Consider the following 25,439-nt stretch of genomic DNA (forward strand, 5'->3'; position numbering starts at 1 on the left):
CGGAAGCCGTTGGAAGAGAGCGATGGCGGGTTTGACTGTGAGAGACCCTGCGGTGGATCGTTCTCTACGTTCGGTGTTCGGTGAGAGGAATTCGGTGGAGCCAAGCATCGGGGAGGGACAGAAAAAGACAGGGATCGGCGAGGAATGCCCCCCTGCACCTCACACATCGCCGCGGGGCTTGCAGTTCGACCTGCCTATCCCAGGCGGCCAGCCTGGTGGACTCGTGGGCAAAGTGATGCTCCCCTTCCCCCGAGGTTTCGCAGCCTTTTCACGATGTGGCTGAGGAAGTTACACCAGCGTTCAGCTTATATGCGTTTCTCTTTTCATGAGCTTCAATTATTATCCAGAAGCGAGGGCTCATGGCAACTGTCCCGTACTACTTCTCACCCCCAGTCCCAGAATACAGGTTGTGTGCTGAGGGTATAGATCCTTGTGTCCACTTCCCGCCCTCTCATAAGGGCTTTCATCCTCTGCTTTTTCCCCGTTACATTTTAGTTCGTCGTTAGTGGTAGCGACTACCCGGCGTCTTAAGGTGGATTGTAAATAAATGAATGAATGAAAGACTAAGACCTCATCGAAGAAATTTTAAAGAGGGTGGAGTCTATTCTGAGTAATCTTTTCAGCCAAAATAAGTTGTTTATTTTAAAGTATGTGTGGTGATTTTAAAGCATCTTTTGGAAGGAACATGACAAAACAGTGCAGAATATATATATATATTTTTTTACGGAACTATAGTTGATTTACAACAATTTTTAAACATCCTCCAGTACATTCATGGTCATTCTCCTTTGAGTGCGTGTATATGTAGAAATACGGACATATGAGCCGGCTTTAAAAATTATAATATTGACATTTTTAGTAGTTATTGATAAGACTTAAACACCTTCAGGTAAATACTAATGCCTAAGTATTTATTTTCACCATAGTTAAGGAAAATCTAACACATCAGTTAAGTCTGAGAACTGATACTTAGGAGTGCCTACACCTTTTGTGTTTAGTCTAACTGGTTTATTTCTCTTGTAAATAAAGTCAGCAGACAGGATTGAAATCTTGTCTAAGGGAATACGGTGGAACCAGGATTGGAGGAACACTGTATTTGAACCAGTTGTTACATTTTCTTTTTTTTTTTTTAACATCTTTATTGGAGTATAATTGCTTTACAATGGCGTGTTAGTTTCTGCTTTATAACAAAGTGAATCAGTTATACATGTACATATGTTCCCATATCTCTTCCCACTTACGTCTCCCTCCCTCCCATCCTCCCTATCCCACCCCTCTAGGTGGTCACAAACCACCTAGCTGATCTCCCTGTGCTAAGTTGTTACATTTTCAGTGATATATGTAGATACTTTCTCACTAAAGATCTAGGTTACAAACTCAGAGTTTTGATATGTTATCTATTTTCTTCCTTAGTGGGGAACATTCCATATGAGGCTACTGAAGAGCAATTAAAGGACATCTTTTCTGAGGTTGGACCTGTTGTTAGTTTCAGGTGAGATCCCCTTTTACCACTTGGTGGAAGTTTCTTTAAAATCACCACAAATTTGGCCCTTAGTAATAATGGCAAGCCTTTTACTGGTGAGTTTTCACATGCATTCTTCTTGTTTGTTTGTAACAGCTTTATTGAGATGTAATTCACATATCATACAATTCACATTCATTTTTACTAAAAGATACATTTTTTTCACTTAAAAAGATGTGTAAAAAGTATTTCAGTGAGACAGAGCGATAAGGTTATTTGTCTTATGGTAGATCAAATTAGAACATGGCAATGTTAGTGGGAACCCTGTGTGTATGTAACACTTGTGCCTGACACTTGGTTCTGCTCTCCAGGTTGGTATATGATAGGGAGACAGGAAAGCCAAAAGGTTATGGCTTCTGTGAATACCAAGACCAGGAGACAGCACTTAGTGCCATGCGAAACCTAAATGGGCGCGAATTCAGTGGGAGAGCACTTCGAGTGGACAATGCTGCCAGCGAAAAGAACAAAGAAGAGCTGAAGAGTGAGTATAAACCCAAGCTGTGTGCAACATGAGTTAGTAAAGCTGTAACAATGAAGATTTTCCACTTAATGATATGTTTTAGCATCTGCTGAAATGGTTGTCAGCCACACAGCTTCTTTACCTGACCCACCTGAGGTACCTGTATTAGGGAAGTGTGTATCTTTGAGAAATAAGGTAAAGTTGACTTAAGTCCTTCCATTGCCAAGGAGTTGATTTCCAGTTGAAGATGAATTACAGGTTTACCACGCCATTAGTTATGTTAACTATGTCTGTCATTAGTGTTTGCCACTCCTGTTATGTTGCCAGATGTGTAACTGATGGGGATACCGAGGCATTCTCATGGCTTTTTTCATGAGGTACTAGATCCAGAAATTCCATTTTGAAATTAGATTTTTTTTCTATTTGAAACTTTTGCTCCTGAAATGACTTGTGAAAGGAAATGGATATCCCTAGTCCCTAATTTATGTTAACATTGTTCATCTATACAATCCTGGTCTCAGCTTTCCTTTGAGAGTAGAAAATGCACTTTGTCACTTTCCTACACAGAAATAAAAGACTTGCAAGTCACTTATTTCTTTTCTTTTCTTTTTTTTTTTTTTTTTGCGGCACGCGGGCCTCTCACTGCTGTGGCCTCTCCCAGTGGCCATGGCTCACGGGCCCAGCCGCTCCGCGGCATGTGGGATCTTCCCAGACTGGGGCACGAACCCGCATCCCCTGCATCGGCAGGCGGACTCCCAACCACTGCACCACCAGGGAAGCCCTCTTTTCTTTTTTTTAAAAAAAATATTTATTTATTTTTAGTCACGTTGGGTCTTCGTTGCTGCGCATGGGCTTTCTCCAGTTGCATTGAGCGGGGGCTACTCTTTGTTCCAGTGCACAGGCTTCTCATTGTGGTGGCTTGTTGTGGAGCACAGACTTCAGGGGCACATGGGCTTCAGTAGTTGTGGCACGTGGGCTCAGTAGTTGTGGCACACGGGCTTAGCTGCTCTGTGGCATGTGGGATCTTCCCTGACCAGGGATTGAACCCGTGTCTCCTGCATTGGCAGGCGGATTCTTAACCACTGCGCCACCAGGGAAGTCCTGCAAGTCACTTATTTCTAAGCTCCAGAAAATTTAAAGTTATCAACAGGTCCTTACAGCAACCCTGGAAAGTAGATACTTGAAATGATTTAGCTCTTTAATTTGCCTCCTTAATGTTTTTGTACTTTCTTCCCAATCAGGCCTTGGCACTGGTGCCCCTGTCATTGAGTCACCTTATGGAGAGACCATCAGTCCTGAGGATGCCCCTGAGTCCATTAGCAAAGCAGTTGCCAGTCTTCCACCAGAGCAGATGTTTGAGCTGATGAAACAAATGAAGGTAAGAGGAGGCATTAGGTTATGGAAAATCATAGCATATCAACTCTTCAAGAAGTCATTGATGTTAATGGAAATTAACATTGAGTTAATGGAAATGATTTCCTGAGCTCAAATAGAAAGTGTGCCTGTTGACCAACATTTCTTGCACCTTCAGTATTCCATATGTGCACAGTGTGTTGTATATTTCATACAAAGAGCTTTCCATTTTTTGTACACAAACACACCTACACAATCTGGCAGGGTTTTTGTGGCCCATAGATATCAAATGTAGATGTTAAAATGTGGCTTTTTTCCTAAATGGTGGTATTATGGTATTTGAAATGCCTCTTCCTTCTCTTGCCTGCCATGACCAAGATTTTGTGTGCTATGTAAAAACTGATAATAGCTTTAAAAGCCTCTTGAATATTACATTTCTCAGATGGGAATAGCTCTAAATCACTGTCAATTTCTGAGTAATAAGTTTTGAACCTGATGATGAATCTGTTTATCTTCACAGCTCTGTGTCCAGAATAGTCCTCAGGAAGCACGGAACATGTTGCTTCAGAACCCTCAACTGGCTTATGCTTTGCTACAAGCCCAGGTAGTGATGAGAATTGTGGATCCAGAAATTGCCTTGGTGAGTGCTTCTGGTTCTTTTATGGAAATGCTAGGGTAAACCTTGAGTGGGGTAGAAACAGACAGCTCATAGATTTGTCTTTTCATTTTTTTAGAAAATTCTGCATCGCCAGACAAATATCCCAACACTGATTGCAGGCAACCCTCAGACAGTCCACAGCGCCGGACCTGGCTCAGGATCCAATGTGTCGATGAACCAGCAGAATCCTCAGGCCCCTCAGGCCCAGTCTTTGGTAGGACTTTATCCCTTAACATTTTTGAACTGCCTTGAAAATGTCATTTTCATTTTAGGAGGATATATTGGAAGAAGAATGGTGAGCAGCCAGAGATGATAATTTCAGTTTCCAGGCATAAAAGCAGTTAACAGGGTTGCAGAGTACATGACATCTGAATGAATACAGATTTAGTGCCAAGTTTGTAAAACAGAGATCCTTCCTTTATGCCCTTTTTTTATAAGCTGATTTTGTGTATATGTGCATGTGTGGCACTGTGGTTGGCACTTTGTTATTCCATATACATTGTCTCATTTAATACTTAGAGCGGTTGTATGAGGTCGGCACTCTTCTTATCTCCATTCTCACTGATGAAAAAAGTAAAGCTTATTTTCCAAGTGTGACACAAAACCCTGAAGCCATGAAAAATTGGTATATTTGAAAACTGAAAAACTTCTGAACAGAGAAAAAGAAATAAACACCAAAGACAAATGACAAATTGGGAAAAAGTATTTGCCACACACGTGATGGACAGCAGGCTGATTACCTAAGGGCCATTAGTCATATTCAAGAATGTTTATTGCCACATTTTAATAGTGAAAAATTGGAAACATCCTAAATGTACAGCAGTGGAAGAATGGAGAAAATGTGGTATATTTATCCAATGAAATACTCTACAACAGTTAAATAAACTACATGTGTCACCGTGAATGACTTTCAAAAATGTAGTTTCATATAGCAGTTAGGATGAACTAGGATACATGGTATCAACACAGGTAACTCAAAAACATAATGCCATACAGAAGTGAAAATAAGTGAATGTGGAAGTATTTCCAAAATACAGGATGTATGTGTCTGTACATATCCCAAGAACATGTTGAGTGAGTTGCAAAGAATGTGTTTAGTATGTAATGGTTTACATAAAATTTCAAAACATCTATAAGAATTCTTAAGTGGTTGTCTAAGAAGGGGATACAGGATGCAATGGGGAAGACCATACAGGAGATTTCAATTATGTATGTGATTTGTTTCTTAAGCTATGTGGTTATTTTATTCTCTATACAACTTATATGTCTGAAATTTTTCATATTAAAAAACACCTCCTATAAATTAGTAAGAAAATTACCAATAACCCAGTAGAAAACTATGCAATGGACATGAACAGTTCATAAGAATGGAAATACAAATATATATTAAATGTATGAAAAGTATTCAGTCTCAAAATAAGATAAATGTGAATGAAGTACAATAAGCTATCATTTTTCACCTGTTAGATGGGCAGAGGTAAACAATTTGGATGGCTCATACAAAAGTTATGGTGAGGGTCAGCAAACATCTTCTAAATGGCCAAATAGTAAATATTTTTTGGCTTTGCAGGTCGTGGAATTTGTCTTAACTACTCAGCTCTGCCATTGGAGTGTGAAATGAACCACAGACAGTACATAAACAAATGTGCATGATTGCATTCCAATGAAACTATTTATGAAACCAAGCAGTGAGCCAGATTTGGCCCATGGGTCATAGTTTACTATCCCCTGCTCTGATTCAATAAATACTTTTTCAGAAATAGAAAGGAAATAAATTAAGGTCCAGAGAGGTTAACTGCTCCAAAAATAACAATCTAAGTGGCAAATCCAGGATCTGAATCTGGTTCTGTCTGACATCATAACCTGTTTTCTCTAAACCACCTCACTCTACAGTTTCCTCTTTTCTATTCTAGAGTTTTGTTTGTGTTCTCTGAGAATATATGTAATTTTTTAAATATTTATATATATCTTAGTTTTTATTTTTCTATTCCAAGGGGCTGCTCAGTTCTTTTGGGAATACACAAATGAAAACATAACATTCCCTTTTCCTCCGGAGCTTTAATGTAGCATTAGAAAAATTTTACATCCCCCTCCCAAGTAGAACTATTTCTGAGGACAGCAATGAGAAAAGATTGGTCAAAGAAAATTTTTCATCTTAAAAATGTAGACTACCAGCAGTTCTGTTTTGTTTTTTTTTTAAGTCCTCATTTCTTCTTGCATTCAAGGCACTTTTTTTTTAAACTTTTACTGCCGGGCCCTCGTCTCTAAGTCAACAAATAGGTGCTATATATGGCCTCACCACACAGATAAGACTTGTCAACCTCTGCTTTTATAGTACGGTCTGTCGTAATTGTGTTCTGTGTAACCAGGCTCATTGCATGTATTGCAGCTTCTGTTCAAAGTGTGTTATAAATCTAATGCTGCATGAGACGTGCTGTCAGAAAAGGGTATTTGGTAGACTATTTGGGGGTGTCAATTTGAAGAGTTATTTAAGGTCATAGACTTTGTGTGTTGAGTCTTCACAGGGGCATATACATACTCTGGTTTTTCTCTTGGTCAGAGTGGAATGCATGTCAATGGCGCACCTCCTCTGATGCAAGCTTCTCTACAGGCTGGAGTTGCAGCACCAGGGCAGATACCAGCCACTGTAACAGGACCTGGGCCTGGTTCCTTAGCTCCTGGAGGTACGTTTTCATTTAGAATTTTCACCATTTTGGTATTTTGCTAGAGTTTTGTTATAGCAAATGGCATAGTGTAGCCAAATTATTATGTGGCAACGAGATCTTGATATTAAATTAATGTATAGCTAGGCAGTATATATCCTAGGTGGAAGAAGTAGTTGATTTCTTTTATACACATCCTATATGTCTGATTATGAGAGCAGAGGAAAGAACAGTAAATTGGAAAAGTACAGTAAAATTCCAAGTTAATGAGGGGAAAAAATAGAATGAATGGAAACTACACCAAGCCAGCAAATATAGAGAAGAGAAAATTACATTGTGAAGTAAGTAATAATAAACATAGAGTTAAGGTAGAAGGAATAAAATCTCATATAGTCATTATTCTGCTAAATGTGAATGGACTGAATTCTCCCACCAAAAGCCAGACTGTCAGATTAGGTTAAAAAGTACATGCGGGAAAAAAAACAGAAGCAAAATGCCTGGTTGCATTTGTTATTATATGTAACAAACATAACATTGGATTTCATGAAATATAATTAGACCAAACAACAAAAGGAAAAAAGAATTCTAAAAACTAATATGTTCACTAAAATTGTGTATATAGGAATTAATATTGCGCTTGTAGCTTTTCGTCATTTAACAATCATAACTTAAAAAGTTATGGGTGAAATAGGTGATTCCTCATATAAAACACCAGTATGAACATACGATGTGTATCAGTATTTAAAGTTTTTTGCACAACAAACTCACTTCTTGTTAATTTATCTAATCTGGGTTAGATTGACTACAACGCAACTAATGGGCAATAATTTGGCCTTAAATTGTTCTGGTTTATAGAGAAACCAGTCTAAAGAGCTAAGTTGACAGGGAATGGGAGAAGGGATTTTCACTTATCCTATAGAGTTACCATTAAACTTAAATTATCTTTTATTGAAAGAAATAGATTCTGTGTTTTATACATTTTTTGTGCTATAGGTACCTAGCTTACCTTAAAATATCACAAGTTGTAATGTGGTCCTACTACACATAACAAGTGTGCAACCCATGACATATGCAGCTCATTACATGAGTTGAAAAACACCCAAACTGGTCTATACCCTGTTCAGTGAGACAAGTACATGTCATGCACTTGGATGTCACAGCAATGTCAAGTTGCTATAAAAGTGTCTACTCTCCATTTCTGTAGTTAACAATCACGAACTGTTAACATACAGTGTGTATCATTGTCATTTGTAGACCACACTGACAAAAAAATCTGTAGACAAAAAATAAGTAAGGATGTTGAGAAATAAAATAATGGAATCAATAAGCTTGATTTAATATAGAGAGGGAGCCTTATATCTTTTGATTGGAAAATATACTCCCCCCATTAAAAAAATGACCATGTACTTAGCCATAAAATAAAAACAAATTTTAAAATGTAGAGATTTTACAGGCTGCATTCTCTGATTATAAGCCAATAAAGTTAGAAATAAATAATTTAAAGGTGACTGGAAAGAACCTTTACTTGTAAAGTTAAGGAACATATTCTTGGTAATCCTTGAATTAAAAGAGAAAATAAAAAGATATTTATAAATTATCTAAAAGACAACAAAAAGTAGTACACTTCATACAAAAAAGTGCAGGAAATAGTGAAAGCAGTACTTAAACGAAAATGAATACCCTTAAGTGCCTTATTAAAGAATAAAGGAACTCTGCTAGTTCTAAAGTATTAGAAAAATAATTTTTAAAAAACCCAAGGTACCAAGAAGAGGGAATTAATAAATACAAAAGTTGAAAGTAAGTGTAAAAGAAACTTAAATAATTGAATTTTCAAGTGATATTTTTTATGCGTTTGTAGCATTTATAGTTCTGAAGTTATTGAAACTTAAAACTTCACTACAATTTTTGAGATACCCTGTACGAAGCTCTTTGGCTGTTGATGAGAAGAGGGAACAAACTAGTAGAAAAGTAGGCAAAGAAAATGAGTAGGTACTTCATAGAAGAGCACATCATAGAAGAGCAAATCCAAATGGCAATAAACATTCATTTATATTCAGGGGATTTCGAATTAAATAACGAGATTTCACTTTACTTAAACCCGTCCTACTAGCAAAAGTTTCAGAGATGACACTTAATATTGGTGGGGAGAGTGGTAGTATACATTGCTGGTGGAAATGTGAACTTTTTAAGCCTTTTAAGAAAGTAGTCTCACATTAAAAATTCATATACACTTTGACCCACCAATTCTACTTCTGGGAAGCTAGTCCATATAGATAAAAGTGCCATTATGTGGTAGTGTAGTATGATAAATTACCCATATTGCCTTCTGCCATTGCTTTCCTCAGATCCTAAATTTTTATATTGTTTTGATGAGTGGTCTGAATAAATCATAGAATGTTATAGCTAGAAGAGAGCTTTGAAATCATTTAGACCTCAAATGTTAGTGTGCATTAGCATCACCTGAAGGGCTTATGAAAACACAAATTGCTGGTCTCCACACCCAGAGTTTGCATTTCAGCAGGTCTGAGGTAGAGCTCTAAGCTTTGCAGTTCTGACAAGTCTCTGGTGATGCTGACGCTGCTGGTCTGGGACCACATTCTGAGAAAACACTGTTTAAATAAACTCGTTCACTTTACAGATGAGGAAGCCTGAGGGTATGTTAATTTTATCAAATCAGTTGTTCAAAATGACAATTACTTAGTAGCATTGGTAGGGCTAGCACAGACTCAGGTTCTTAATTCATGGCTCTTTGGTGCCTGGCATGTTAAATGGGATAAGAGAATGTGACATGTATTGTACTTGGGTATTTTAGGTGAGTATTAATGAACTGCAAACAGTTCAGCTTGTCTTTTCTCCCCACTCGCAGCATATATTGTTCCTTTGAGGAAAACAGAATTATTGCTACGTGGGAAGGACCAGACAAGGACTTATGGTACATGTTTAGTCTTTGTATAGCAATCATAGCCCTGCTGGTTAGAGCAGACCTGTCATTCTCAACACTATTAGACCCAGTGGCTCCTTTTTGTAACATATCTTGCAGTGACCCTTTACTATCCTGAAATGAAATGCACAGGTGACATAGCATACTTAACATGGCTTCCAAAAAATCAGTATAGTTACCCTAACTATAATATAAAGGAGAAGTAAAAGGAAATTAATTTATAGTAAAAGAATATTATAAATACGCAAGTATTCAAGCACAGCTACACTAGAAAACAATAAATAGCAGTCAGATGCTTGCACCAATACTATAAAAGTAAAAGACAGACCCAGGTATGTTGTTTTGGCAATTCAGATACCACAAGGACTGTTGACATTGATGATGTGATTTTCTGAATGGTGAAAATGAAAACTCTTGGTAAAGTTCTTAACAAAACAAGATACAATACCCATAATTTACTCAGTAATTGCATTCTTGGAAAATTCAATGTGTGTGTGTGTGTGTGTGTGTGTGTGTGTGTGTGTGTGTGTAAAAACTGGACAAAGAAGCGCTTTGTTTACAAATAAAACAGACAAGTTTTAAGTTTAGATGACTATAAAAAGGTTTTCATTTGTGTGAATGTTTAGCAAGACGTTTGAAAGTTTTGCAAGACAGGGTAATCCTTGATTTTGCAGAATTGTCTCATACGTTGCAGGACATCTAGTATCCCTGTTGGCTTCTCATAAAATGCCAGGCGTGCCCCCACAAATCTTTGTCACAACTGCAACAGTGTACCCCCCCCCATTTACAAAGTAAACTGGGAACAGTAGTGCCTCCTGTGGGAGGAGGTACATGGGTAAGTGCCATTGTTCTGTATTACAGAACTCCCTGCCAAAGTTTTTTTTTTTTGTGGTACGCGGGCCTCTCACTGTTGTGGCCTCTCCCATTGCGGAGCACAGGCTCTGGACACGCAGGCTCAGCGGCCATGGCTCACGGGCCCAGCCGCTCCGCGGCATGTGGGATCTTCCCGGACCGGGGCACGAACTCGCGTCCCCTGCATCGGCAGGCGGACTCAACCACTGTGCCACCAGGGAAGCCCCCTGCCAAAGTTTTGGTAACCAGTGAGATTACGAATTCTTCTTTAACTCACTTTTCTGTCACCAATGGCTAAAGTACAGTAACAAACTCCATCTTCTGTATAACTGCATTTAGTGGTACTTATGATCTTCCTGTATAGGTTTCTGCTTGTGGGGCAGAAAGAGGAAATTTGTTAACTCAGCCACTGTCCAAATTTTTTCCCCACTGTCCCAATTTGTTTTTCTTTCCTGCCCTTTATCTTCTAGGAGGAATGCAGGCCCAGGTTGGAATGCCAGGAAGTGGACCAGTGTCCATGGAGCGGGGACAAGGTAAATAAATATTAATGTCCGATTAATGTGGACTAGACATGGAAATGTTCTATATCTGTACTATCTGATATGGCAGCCACTAACCACATGTCGCTATTCAAATATTAAATTAATTAAATTGAAATTAGGTAAAATGTAAAACTCAGTTCCTCATTCACAGTAGCCACATTCTGAGTGCTCAGTAGCCGCATGTGGCTAGTGAATACCATACTGGATATTGCAGATATAGAACACTTCCATCATTGCAGAAAATTCTGTTGGGCAGCACTGTCTCGACTTCTATCTAGTGATTCAGAGCCCAGCTCTACAAGAATTGATGATGAAGCAAATTGATCCTTTGTTTCTATTTAATTTATGTCGCCTTTCCCTGATAGTTTAATGCATCTACTTACATGGAGATCTGAGTAAGGAATTTTAATTATGACCATGTAATATGTGACTGGGTATGTGGAAGACTAAATTTAAACCCCAGAGAAAACTGGGAGGGGGTCAAAGTTCTGTGAAGCCTGCTTGGTAAGTGTATGTTATACTGTGGCAGTAACACTGGATACCACAGTGGCAGCCGCTCCAAAATGTCCACGTTATTTCTCTATGTTACTGGAGTTTGAAGAAAAGAAAATGCAGTGATTCGGTTGAAACCAACATCAGGAAGAGAGAGAGTGAGAAAACAGAAGGAACTAACAAAACTGAGCGCATCCTATAGGCCATGCACTTTAATTTTCATAAACAACCTTGTGAGTTAGGTGGCAGCACCTCAGTTTTCAGGTGAAGAGCTGGAAGCTCAGAGTTCTCAGTTACTTCCTCAAGGGGACATGGTAAGTAAATACTGGTATCTGAGTAACGTGGCCTGGGCTTGGTGCATTCGTCTTCTTTTCCAGCTAATAAGTGGCAGAGCTAAGATTCCAAAGTCCCTGACTCTGAAATCTATCCTCTTTCTGTCAATCACACTGCTTCTGTTTCCTTCCAGTGTCTTCTGTTCTTATTCATTGTGTCCTTGTGATGAGAAAGAACTGCTTTGGACAAGTGTCGGGAAGCTTAAGTTACTTCTTATTAGCATATGGTCTATAAGTAAAACCCATTAAAAAATTTTTTTTAATTGATTTTTTTTTGGCCACACCATGTGGCTTGCAGGATCTTAGTTCCCCAACCAGGGATTGAACCTGTGCCATGGCAATGAAAGTGCTGAGTCCTAACCACTGGACTGCTAGGGAATTCCCCAAAACCCTTTTTTTTTTTTAAGCAAAGTACTAAGATACAGGCCTATGCACTGTACTCCTTGTTTATGGTTTGTATACTGATATTGGTTGCTAAAGTGACAGAGCTAATAATCTTGTCAGGCAATTGACAATGGAACAAGCTCTTTGTCCAGACACCTCGTCTGAGCAGACCATGCTTTTATGCTATTGTGCCCCACCCCCCTCAGCTGCTATCAGTAGATCGTGTATGTGCCCCAAAGTATTTTTGCAGTAGTGAGAAGGAACTAGAAGTTTCAGTCATACCTCTACCTCTCCCCCAGCCATCAGTAAATCAAACTTTGTTTAATACACACTTCCACAAGACATCTTCCTTGATACAGTTATCTTCACCTTTCTGGTCAAAAGTTAACAAAGGGAAATGACTTGAGTTTTGAAGGTATATCAAGGATGTCTTCATGAAGAGACAAAATGAGACTTTTCTTTTATACTTTTCCTTTAGTACCCAGCAGAGGAAGCAAGAATCTTTCATTTGTACCCAGTTTGTCATTCTTTTCCTGCAATCCATGCTTCTTTTACACATTTGTAATGTTGAAAAGAGACATTGAGATGTTTAAGAAGAGACTTCTTCTTGCCTTCTGCCACCTTTGTTTAGTGTTGGCACCCTTGTCATCTTATTAGTCTTTATTTGCTGATGTCATGATGTTTGTTTATCAAAAACTTACAGTGGCAGAGTACTTCTTGAGGAGTAATATTCTCTTTCTTTGTCTAAAGTTCATTCACTGCATTTCCCCATTTGATAGCAGAAATTTTTGTGCTTTAAATTATGACAAAAATAATACTGTGCCACTTCTGTTAATGGGCTTTTCCAGAATAAATCTTGCCTTCCAGATTCAGTGCAATTTCTTTCATTTTTTGCTTATGAAAATATGTTTACCTTCTTTGCCTAACTGGAGTTTCAGAAGCATCCTTTTTATATTTTGTTTCTCTTTTTCATAGTATCATAAGATTTAAGGGGAATCCCAGTAGGAGAGGTGTAAATTGAAAGTGGCTGGTTATTCCTGCCCAAATAAAATCAGTGGCCCACAGGTTTTACCTTAGGAAGCAATCTCATCAAAGCAGAACAGTTTCAGATCCCAAAGAAGCTTATATAGTTTAGGAAGATTTTGTAGCCCAGGGCAAGCTAATGAACTCTTGGCTCTTTAACTTATATGTGTAAATCTCCACTGTTTGTGTGCCTCTGCGTGTGTGTGAAAGCTATTTTAAGTGTCTGTTCTTTCTCCTTTTGAACTTACTGCTCACCTAGGAACCCTACAGCACTCGCCCGTGGGACCCACCGGGCCTGCATCAATTGAGCGAGTCCAAGGTACCCATTGTATCTGCGGGTTTCCTTTTGCTTGTGGTGTTCAGGGTGGGACGTTGAGAGGTAAAGGGCTGCTTGGCAGTCATCCTCACATTCGGAACCCAAAAGGGTAGTGTTTTGGGGTTTTTGTTTTTTCATTTTTTTCCTTTTGGGGCCACAAGCCTAAGATTGACCTCTTCACACAGGGCAGAGAACATGGATGATATGGGCAACTGTCTGAGGCTGTACTCCCTCCCTACTGGTGTCAGGAGGCTTGGATGGAATAGCAGTCTGTAAGGAGACAGCAGGTTCTTGCAGAGCCATGGCAGTGTTCACATATGCCAAGGCCCTACCTCTCTTTTGTGACTCTGGTCCTTGAACTAAGATTGATTATAAGCAAAACCAGGAGCCTCAGTTTCTTCAGGTTGCAGTGCTAGGCCTTGGCAGGTTGCTCCCCAGTTTGTTCTTTACATAATTCCATCCATACCTCTGACATGGAACAAATTCTGCCTATACCCTGCTTCTGTTCTTGAGCTGCAAGAGAAGTCTGTTGTGGTGAGGTTTCACCCACTCTAAGGGGTCTGAACTGTGCTGTCAGTGGCATATAGAGTCATTTCTTCTTGCCTTACATGTCCTTCACAGCAGTACCTCCCCATTTGTTTCCCTGTCAGTGCCGATGCAAGACCCCAGAGCAGCTATGCAGCGTGGGCCCTTGCCTGCCAACGTCCCAACTCCTCGAGGTCTGTTGGGAGATGCTCCAAATGACCCACGCGGAGGCACTTTACTTTCTGTAACTGGAGAGGTAGAGCCTAGGTAAGCACTGACACAGAAGGAAAAGATTGAAGGAATCAGAATTTCCGCTTGCTTTGAGAACAAGTCTTTTCATACCAGTTGTGCCTGTTTGCTTACTTCAAAAGATAAATAAATATTCATGGCCACTGTCCAAGATGAAGCACTTCCTGGGCAGAACTATGTAGTTGAGTGTGTCATTTTGAACTAACCATTGCTACTCCATCCTCAGAAATTGGAAATTCTAGCACACATATCTAAACAGGAAAAAATTATATTGCTTATTGTTAGTAGTAATACTAATAATAGCAATAATAATAATAATAATTGGTATTAGTGGGGATTATGCCTCTCAATCTGCTCTGAGTACTTTACTGAGATCATCTCACTAAATCCACACAACAGCCCTGTGCGATTGATACTAATATCAGCCCCATGTTACAGATGAAGAAACTAAGGCTTAGAGAAGTTAAGCAAATGTACCCAAGATCACACAGCTAATAAATGATAGAGCCTAGATTTGAACCCATACAGTAACCCATGTTCTTAAGCACCCTACTGCGTATTCATTATATATAATGGATATCCATTCATTCCTCCTTAATTTGAGTGCCCTGACCAAATACGAAATTCTAGAATACATGGATTTACATCTCGATAGCTTTTCTTTGACCTGTTTTGTGTTATTCTCTTAGTATTTGTAGACTGATGTTTGCATCAGCTCTTTATCTAATTTTACTGATCTTCTGGTTGACACTTTTTTCTTATTGTTTTGTTCTGTTTTAAAATATAACATTTTTTTCTCCATCTCTAGAGGTTACCTGGGACCACCTCATCAGGGTCCGCCCATGCACCATGTCCCTGGCCATGACAGCCGTGGCCCACCCCCACATGAGATGCGAGGAGGGCCGTTAGCTGAGCCCAGACCTCTAATGGCAGAGCCAAGAGGACCCATGCTAGATCAGAGGGGTCCACCATTGGATGGCAGAGGTGAGGGGAAACCACGTCACAAGGCTGACTGGTATTTGTGGGCTCATGATGATCGTGCTGTCTTAGGCTCCAATCTGGGATACAGAACGTTTATTTGATTGTTGGTTATTATTGCAGTAAAGGTGGGTAGCTACCCAATGGTTTTCTTGCAACTTTTTATAGGTGGAAGAGATCCCCGAGGCATAGATGCACGAGGGATGGAGGCACGAGCCATGGAGGCAAGAGGATTAGATGCTAGAGGATTGGAAGCCCGTGCAATGGAGGCCCGTGCAATGGAGGCTCGTGCAATGGAGGCCCGTGCAATGGAGGCCCGTGCAATGGAAGTCAGAGGAATGGAGGCCAGAAGCATGGATACAAGGGGCCCAGTCCCAGGCCCTAGAGGCCCTATACCTAGTGGAATCCAGGGTCCCAGTCCAATTAACATGGGGACAGTTGGCCCCCAGGGATCCAGACAGGTATATGTAACTGTCACTTCTATGTGAAATCTTGATCTATTCAGGAATTGATTATTGAGGCTGATTATTACTGCTTTCTGATTTGGGTTGTTTTCTCAGCTTTTTGGGGAAGATTAGAATCTCCCTTCCTTTAGTTTCTCTGTTCCTTAGGGTGGTGGTTTTCTGACTACCAGGATTATAGTCCAAAAGTGTAACCTTGTCCCACAATTTCAAATTCCATTCAGAGCAGAATCCCTGATTTTAGGGGATAGAGAGCACATCAGTAGAATCTAGGCATGGATAATTTGAAAAATCTCCCCCAAATAATTCTAATGTATAACCCTAAGAACCACTGCATTAGAGCATATGAAGAGCTATTAGTGGTCATTTAGCTGATCTTAGGTTTGCAGAAATCTATTTTAATTTACTTTCATCACATAGCCTAAAGTGAATAGTGGAGTTGAAAGGCAATTTACTAATGCTTGTCTTAAAAGCTGTGCAACTAAATTCTTATCTCTTCTTTCTCTTTATTTGGCTTTCTCCAGCTATGTGTAATGGTGGTCTATGATTGTCTATGTGTTCTTATCTCCATCCTTTTTACCCTCCAGTTGGTTGCGGAGAGGTAGTACATGTGTATCTTCCCTCTGAGTTTGTTTTGTTTTGTTTTGTTTTTCGGCTAACACCTTCGTTTCACTCTAGCCCTTCCACCTTCATTTTTCCTCAGTGTGACTTCCTCATTCCTCTATGTACTTCTTTATCTCTTCTCTCTTCCATATGCTTCTGTGCCTTACTCCCTCTTGTGTGTGTGTGTATGCACAAGAGAGAGAACTGTATTGTCAGAGCTGGAATGGAACATGTCAGTCACCCAGTTCTCTCATTTTATAGGTTTGGAAACTGAGACCCAAGAATTCAGGTGGCTTATCCAAATTCACACAACTAAAAAGTGGCAGAGCAAGGAATAGAACCCACTATTTTTTCCGCTATGCTACTCTGTCTTGTTATCTGCACGTTGTATATGTGTGTCTATCCCTCCTCTCTAATATGAAATATGAATATGTTGTTTTCTGGTATGTATAGAAAAAAACTTTTCTATTGTTTTTCAAGTTTCACTTAAAAAAATGTGTTCGTGGGCTTTGATTTTTATCATACCCTCTATGGTCAGTAGCCTCATAATAAAAATGGGTTTTATGCTTTCAGTCAGTCGTTCAACAAATATTTATTGAGCACCTACTATATACCAGGCAGAGCTATAGGTACTGGGGATACAGCAGTGTGAACAAAACGAAGTCCTGCCCCCATGGAGCTTATATTCTAGTGGGGAGATAAATAACAAATAACTACATGATGTCCTTATATAGTTCTGTCAATAATTCTTTGGAGAAAGATGTCGAAAATAATGGTTGGAAGACCATTTATCAATAATTTCTTGCTCCTTTATCTGCTAGTACTCGAACTTATTACTCTAATATTATGTTTATTATAATTTTCATTAGTAGATTCTATAAAGCCAATTAGATCTGAGGTAGAGAAAATAAAAACTTTATCTTCAAACTTTAAAAAAATTGTTTACTATGTTTACTTATAAATAAATATATAAAATACATTCACTCATGTACAAAAGATATACAGTAAGAACCTCACTTCCTCCTCGTACCTGTCTCCCTTGTGACCCCCATCTCCTATAGATAATCACTTTTATTATAATGTATCTTTCTAGCAAATAAGAATATATATTCTTATTTTTGCAAATATGAATATATATGTATTCTTACTTTTTCCTCCTTTCACTGTTCTGCATCTTGTTTTTTAACCTAACAATATGTCCCTAACTCATAATTTTAAATCAAATTTTAAAATTAACTTCAGTCCACCTAGTTGGAAACTTGTTGGTAAAAGGCTTATTATTACTAGGGTGATTATATAACTTACTATCCACAAACAGGGACACATTTGAGAGTGCTGTTAGTAATTACTGTGGGGCAGAAGCTTAAACTGGGACTGTCTTAGCAAACCTGGATATGTAGTCAGCTGTATTATTACTTGAGAGCCTAGAACAGGCTCTTCTGGAAACTTTAAATGGCCATTATTAAATGGTTAGATCACATTACAGTACCTCAAATTAGTATTGACAGAAGCTTCAAAAAGGTTACTCTCATAGATTTTTCAGGTCTGTAACAGCTCATTAAGGTTCAGACTGGTCTCCAGATTCAGTATTTATAAAGAACAGAAAGTGATAATTTCTAGCAATCTGTACAAAGCTGTACTAATGCTTCATGTCTCTGGTGTCTTTGGGAAATTAGTTAATGCATCCAAATGAATGTTCCACATAATAGAATTATTCAACCAAGTTTTTAAACTATTTTAATGAAAAGTCATTTATGAAGTATACTATGCTTCCTTCTCTTCTTAAACAGGATACAAAAAATTATTTTGATCATTTTTGATTACTCAAGGTCATCATTAAACGTACCCATTATTGTATAGGCTATAATAGAAAGCATAGCATCTCCTGTTTTGGTTTCTGGTATCCTTCACTGTCAGGTTGTCACCTGGCTCTTCACATTGCTGTCATGATATCTGCTCCTAATGGTTCATCCACATTTCTTTCATGCTTTGCTGCTTCTCATCTGCTGGGGAAGCAGGTAACATGTTTGTTAACAATTTGTATTTAATAAGAGTACCACCTAAGCTCTGGGTAAATGCCTGAGTGTGAACATAAATCCAGCATAGGGACCTTTTAACAGTTATTCTAGGTGCTCTGAGGCCTTTTCCTTGGGTTCTGGTTGTCTTCCAAAACATTGAAACCATCGAAGATCTTAAGTACCAGTAAGCATGATATAACTGCACTTTGTTAACTCAGGTCAGTCGTGTTTCTTGGTCTGTATTTAACAGAAAGCAACTGCTGCATGTTCTCTGAGGAAAGTTATAAAAAGCAAATGTTGGGCTAATAGTAGTCCTTTCCCTGGAGGCCTTCCCATCTCCTTTCTGCCTCTGCCATTATGATCATCTCTGCCTTACTTGTGGGATAGGGCCTGTGTCTGATTGAACTAGAGGTAGGTGGTATCCCTGTGAATGTAGCTTCTCCAGTGGACCAGCATACATTATTCTAGAATCTGTCAGCTTTCGTTTCTGTTTCCACTGAGTGCTAGTTTCTAGAATGCCCTCAGTTTCCCCTGTGCTTATGTGGCTGAATTTTGCTTGATTTGATGGTATCCACTTGTGCCGTGTGATACTTGTTGATGATGCTGGAGCTGTTGTAAGAAATTTGTCAACTTGCTAGTTGATCTCTGGCTAAACCCTGTCTTCTGCTGATGCTAACAGTAGGAAATGATATTCAGTCATTAATTTGCTTTTTTAACTCATAGCCACAATCAGATATTTTTTCACATTGCTGTTATTACTGGCTTCTGGTTACCTAAATGAGAAGTACCGAAAATCTCTCTTCGTCTCTCTCTGTGCACATAGGTCCCAGTCATGCAGGGAGCGGGCATGCAAGGAGCGAGCATTCAGGGTGGAGGCCAGCCTGGTGGCTTTAGTCCTGGCCAGAACCAAGTCACTCCGCAGGACCATGAGAAGGTAAGTAATGCTGTCCAGCTGCCTCCATATGCACGAGTCTTTTGGAGTCCTCTTTTCACAGTCACCATGTGGAGGTCCTGGGTCTTCAGAGTCCCTTTGGAAGTGATGTTTTTACTCTTAGAACTCTTTATGATCTTGTCACCTGAGAATCTGTGGGCTTGGTCCTAAAATTCTTAAATGGATGTATGTGAATGGCAGCTTATCTTACATTTCATCTCATCTGCCAGTAGATTTTTTTGTGTGCAGGCCTCATTGACCTGGAAATCCAAATCCCTTTCTTCCTCCCTTTTTTGCCTTATCCCTAAAAACAATAGCAGATTCCCCATGAGCATATCTTTCTGTTTCTATATTTGACCATTGTAGGGAGTTCATATCTGATAGAAAGGCTAAAACTTGTGAAAAGGAGAAACTTTTTTTTTTAATTTATTTTATTTTTGGCTGCATTGGGACTTCGTTGCCATGTGCGAGCTTTCTCTAGTTGCACGAGCAAGGGCTACTCTTTGTTGTGGTGCGCAGGCTTCTCATAGCAGTGGCTTCTCTTGTTGCGGAGCACGGGCTCTAGGCGCGTGGGCTTCAGTAGTTGTGGCACGCAGGCTCAGTAGTTGTGGCTCGCGGGCTCTAGAGCACAGGCTCAGTAGTTGTGGCACATGGGCTTAGTTGCTCTGCAGTATGTGGGATCTTCCTGGACCAGGGCTCGAACCCATGGTCCCTACATTGGCAGGCGGATTCTTAACCACTGCACCACCAGGGAAGTCCCAGGAGAAACTTTTAAAGCAGGATTAAAAATTGTAGACTTCCCAGGGTTCACAGGTGTCACCTTAGTCTGTAAGAATTTGGGGTTCATTAAGGTGTCTGTTTTGAGTCTTCTGATCTTAGGCATTGTACTTGTGTTTTTCATTGTGCCTTTTCTCACCAGCTGGTTTTGGTTTTTTCTCTGGTTTGGTTTGATTTTTTTTTTTTTGGCCTGCTGTTTTTTGTGTGTGAACTATCCTTTCTCTGTTCTTCCTTTTTGGACAGAAGCTGGTGGTGTTTTTTTAGCTGCCATCATTAAAACTCACTACCTTTTTTTCCTCTGCACAGGCTGCTTTGATCATGCAGGTTCTTCAACTAACTGCAGACCAGATCGCCATGCTGCCTCCTGAGCAGAGGCAGAGTATCCTGATCTTAAAGGAACAAATACAGAAATCTACTGGAGCGCCTTAAAAGGTGAGCAGTCTTACCCTGCCTGAGTCAGACAAGCTCCTCGTGCATTTGGGATATATACTTTCAAGCTTAACCAACAAGACCCTCCAAGACCTGCACTCCTCTTGGCTAAACCCTTCACCCTTCAGTAGCTCAGTCCCTATCATGACAGGGGAAGGCTGTAGGCATTTGTTCAGTTATTGAATGGATTGTAATCTAATTTAACCTTTCTTTCCTAATGTCAAAAGTGACATATGATCAATTTAACCAAATTAATCAAATACAGAAATGTAGAAAGTTCAGGGTAAAATCTCTGCCCTCTCAATCTCATTCCCTAGATATAATATAATTTGATATGGTTTGATCATATATTCCTCCAGAATCAGTTGTTATTTTATTCCAAAATAAAATAACATAAATAAAATAAAATATTTCCCCATCAAAATGAAGAAAATACAAACCATTTCAATAAAACGTATAAGCATTCAGTTTCCAGTATTTATTTTACATTGAATACTTTGAGGTTAAACTATTACAGCACATAATTTAAGGTAGTGAATGTCCACCATCGCCATCAGTCCCTGTACATTTTAGAGGTTGCTGTACACTGCTGCCCTTATTTTTCTTGCTCATCAGTCAGGTAAAAAGGAACATAGTCATGTGACCTAACTTGATTACATGTATTGGCGTTTCTTTTTAAAAAAATTTTCCCCAACATCTTGTATTTCATAAACAATTCTGCTTTCTAAGAACAGTTTAAAATGTACATTGTCCCAATATCAGTTGGAATATCACATTTTGAATTTCTGCTTTTTATTCCATCTTTATTATAATTCCCATCCGTGTATTATCATATGACAGTGAACTCATTTACACTAACTAGCAGTCTTTACTAAATATATTGTATTTTAATCCATATTTGTAATGTTGTTAAAACATCCAAACTGGAAATGTGCATTATATCTGTATCTAGACTTTAAATGACTGAACTTTAATGGGAAGCTGTCGTAGATGGATGGAGTAGACTTTCAGTATGACCAGCACTTTTAGTCCAGATACCCAAGGCATTCTATTTTCTTCAGTAAAAGTATAGACTATTATAGATCTATAAAAGTATAGACCTGTTATATTCAGAGGAATAGATATATTAAAAAAATTATTCCTCTCTTTTACTTTTTCTAATTTATTTATGCCAGAGAAGGCATTCCCTACAATGTGAGGAAATTATGTTTTGGGATAGTAGAGGTAAAAATGTTTCTGAAAGTACTTTCATTGTGTATTCTTGCTTGTAAGATATCTCATTTTAAAGCCTTGCACATAAACCACAGGGCAAGGTTTTTTGTTTTAACTTTTATTTTGAAATAATTAAAAATTCACAAGAAGTTGGGAAAGTACTACAAAGAGCCTCGTGTACCCTTCCCCTAGCTTCCTGCAATGATAACATCTTGGGAAGCTGTTGTACACATACCTTTTTGGTTTATAGTGCAAAAGGAAGAAATTGACTTTGGTACCTTACCGTTAACTAGACTACAGACCTTATTCACCTTTTACCATTTTTACTAAACCTGCATTAATGTGTGTGTGTGTGTGTGTGTGTGTACGCACACGTAGTTCTGTGTATGTAGTTCTATGCAGGGAAGGTTTTAATGTGTATTTGCTGGTATTTGTGCATACTGTAGCCGAGATGTTGGCTCTCCCTCCATCCTATACCTTGCTCATTGTGATCCAGCTCTGCTGTCACTGACAGGCTTATGTACCACTACCATCAGGTCAGTGGTTCTCAACCAGAGGCAGTTTTGCCCCCTACACGACATTTGGAAGTGTCTGGAGACATTTTTGGTTATCACAGCTTTAGGGGGTATGGTGTGCTACTGGCTTTCAGTGGGTGGAGACCGGAGATACTGCTAAACATCCTGTAATGCACAGGACATCCCCCAATAACAAGGAGTTCTCTGGCCCTAAACGTCAGTAGTGTTGAGGTTGAGAAACTCCGCTGTAAGGGATGATTACTTTGGGGAAGCAAGAGGCAGATACCTTAGGGATCTTTCCCTGGTGATTTGCTCATATGTGTAGCCTCCCTCCCCCACCTTTACTTTTTTTTTCCTGGTGTTTGGGGAAGAGAGCTTTGTCTCCACTTCTGATGGCTTTCTCCCAACTTTTCCTTACAGGTTTTCAAAACTACCTGGCAACAAATCTGGAAATTAATTCCATAACTTTGTTGAAATGTTGCAAAAAGAAGAATTCTGCATCCTAACCCTTGAATGACTCAAATTGGTGCCAGGTGGAGGACTCCCATCACCTTCTCTCAGAACAAAATCAGTTCATTCTGTTGACTTAGTTTGTATGTTTTCTGTGACTTGAAATAAACTTTGAACACAATTTTAGTATACTGCAAATTGATATACATGACCTTTTTGCTTTTAAAAGGCTGAACACCAAGGGTGAAACCTTACATGTGTTTTCTACCCTTACTGCAGTATTGTACTTTAATATTATGTTGCCATAGCTCTGTTTTTCCTTTTAAGTTAACCATTTATTCTTCTTGATGATATTTGAGAATTTCTCAGAAACAGTGTTTTCTGGAACTTAGTTCTGCTTAGTTTGCTTCCAACAGGAATAATATTTGCCCTTTGAGAGCTTGCTAGAACTTCTGAGTCTACTGGGAGACAATAGCATGTGCTTAGAGCTGTAAAATGGTCAGAAGGCCAACAATGCAAAGAGCCTACCTAGGAGAGCAGTGTATTTAGTTTAGAAAAATCCAAATATCAAAATGTATTTTTTGGTCAGTACCAAGTCTATTCACATGCATAGTTCAGAGTTAAGACAAAGATGATGTATGATCACTGGTTTGAGTGTGTCAACAACACAAGAGACTGTTGACATTTTCTTGTCTGTTTTAAAACTCTTAAGTCTGGGTAGTCAACCTTAAAAGTTAAGAAAGCCACTAATTTTTCACATGTTCAAGGTGAAATAAACACTGAACAGAAATCAAACAAACAAAATACATTTCATCCTGCCTTCTAAATAATTACTAACCTACAGCCCTACCCAGTGACCAAATTTATTCTGGGAAACTAAAACATAGAAACTCTAAAACTTTTACATTTTTCTCATTTATTTTAAGAGGACCAAATGTAGAGCATAAGCTGTGAGATTGCCCTTTAGGCCTGCCCCTGCCTGCTTCCTTTCAAACAGGTGTGAACATAATCAGTGCCACTGGCTCTAACCTATTGCTCTTCCAGCCTAGTATTCTCTCTCATAGTGGCATTAAGGAGAAACATGATTTCTCTCCATCAGGCCAACCTCAAGAGGTTAAGAGGTGCCTTAATAATTAGTAAAGTTCCACTGGAACTACTCCTGAGCCTATTTATGTTCACAGAGTCCTAGCCTCTGGGTTAGGATTATGGTCAAGTGAATTAAAAGCCTGCCATAGGCTTAGAGAATGTAATAGCATATTGCTTACCTGTGAAGCAAAAGAATGCAAAGATAATCAACTTTATGAGAGACATTAAAATTGAGGGATTTTCTACTCTGATATGTAAACATTTACTGCAACAAAAATTTGCTGAATAAGATACTTGATATTACAACCTAGGAAGAAAAACTTGCTCAAAACAGCTGAGGAGCTTTCTAGGTATCTTGCTCATCCCCAGTTCAGGCTTAGATGTTGATTATGTGTAGGATTTATTATCATTACCTTTTCTGCCTACTTCCATGAACATTCTAGGCCTTGATATGTTGATTTTAGCAGCAGTCATATCTTGAAGTGTCAATATATTTAGACATTAAGACCAAGAGTACAGCCTTTCTCCTTAGGAACTCATTATAAGTTTCAAGAACACTAAGATTCCAAATCAAACTCACTGAAGATCAAATTATAATTTGGTCAACAGTTGTCTAGTAGGAACCATATCATCAAGGTTCCATTGTGCATGTTCCTAAAGCCTTATTAAATTTAAATTAGCTGAAATCCGGGAAATTGGTAACAGCAGGGGTATCCCAATCTATTCCCATGGAAACATCCATTAGTATTTTTTCCTGATGTCCAGTTAATAAATGAAACACAATTAGCTACCATGAGTTCATGACCTACCTTTATTTTGTTCAAACTAGTGACTGAAAAGATTGGTTTTACTAATCTTTCAAGTCATGTAGGTTTCTGGATAATTAGAAACAATCATTTATTCATTTTTGCTCACTTAATGGTAGAGAAATAGGTGCTATAATGTTGATTCAGTAAAAACATTCTTGTAAATCCAGTGATTTGAATTGTCTTTGGGCACAAAGAAATGTGGATTATTTTTCCTCTTTTAAGGGCCCCGATCTTCTTTCGTTCTACTGTTTCACTGTGACTACTGACATCCCAGAGCCAGGTGAATGGAATAAATAAAAAGCATTTCAATAGGAGAAAGAAAAGGCATTTTGCTGATGTCATTAGGTGAATGATTCCTTAATGAATGGGTATATATGAGCCAAAAAATGTGTTGTCAAAATTTTAAATTATCTTTTTTTAAGACTAGACATTAATAAAACCCCTTGATAAAAATGGCAATAAAGAATCCTTGTTGACTAAATAATCATCCTAAGATGGAGTTCAAGTTTTCACAATTATTTCCAACAGAACAATGCAAGCTAATGACAACATAACTGACTTTCAATTATAATACAATTTCAATTATGATTAGCATACTTCCAAGATTTTCTTTCCCAAATGGAGAGCCTAGGTAAAGTAACAAAAGATTTATTCATTAAGCAAAGAAGAAAATCCTTCATTTTTTGACAAGCAAAAATAAGTAAAGCATAAATTGCTGTTCACACTGGATAAGACCATGTTTAACAGTAAGAATGTATATAGTGTTATATAGGTATTGAGTTCTTGGTAATTCTATGTTTGTTGTTTTACTATTTATGCTTATTATTATGTTTTGTCATTAATTCTTTAATAAATTTT

At 38.7% G+C, this 25,439-nt stretch overlaps 1 protein-coding gene across 3 annotated transcripts; it reads left to right on the forward strand.

Moving 5' to 3' along the window:
- The first annotated feature begins 13 nt into the window (after positions 1-13).
- On the forward strand, positions 14-25,310 carry CSTF2 (cleavage stimulation factor subunit 2). 3 transcript variants are annotated; one of them, XM_079911304.1, is made up of 15 exons: positions 14-80; positions 1,414-1,492; positions 1,834-2,003; positions 3,224-3,360; positions 3,856-3,975; positions 4,070-4,207; positions 6,554-6,677; positions 10,920-10,982; positions 13,482-13,541; positions 14,189-14,330; positions 15,121-15,296; positions 15,459-15,751; positions 19,196-19,306; positions 20,387-20,512; positions 22,657-25,310. In XM_079911304.1, exons 1-14 carry the CDS (start codon positions 23-25, stop codon positions 20,507-20,509), a joined length of 1,794 nt encoding a protein of 597 aa, XP_079767430.1. In that variant the 5' UTR covers positions 14-22; the 3' UTR covers positions 20,510-20,512; positions 22,657-25,310. The 3 variants fall into 3 exon arrangements, with proteins under 3 accessions (XP_079767430.1, XP_079767431.1, XP_079767432.1); XM_079911305.1 differs by having other exon boundaries at positions 4,088-4,207; XM_079911306.1 differs by lacking the exon at positions 13,482-13,541.
- Positions 25,311-25,439: the final 129 nt, after the last annotated feature.

This window comes from Stenella coeruleoalba, assembly GCF_951394435.1.
Source record: "Stenella coeruleoalba genome assembly, chromosome: X".
In the NCBI taxonomy this organism is placed as follows: Eukaryota; Metazoa; Chordata; class Mammalia; order Artiodactyla; family Delphinidae; genus Stenella; species Stenella coeruleoalba.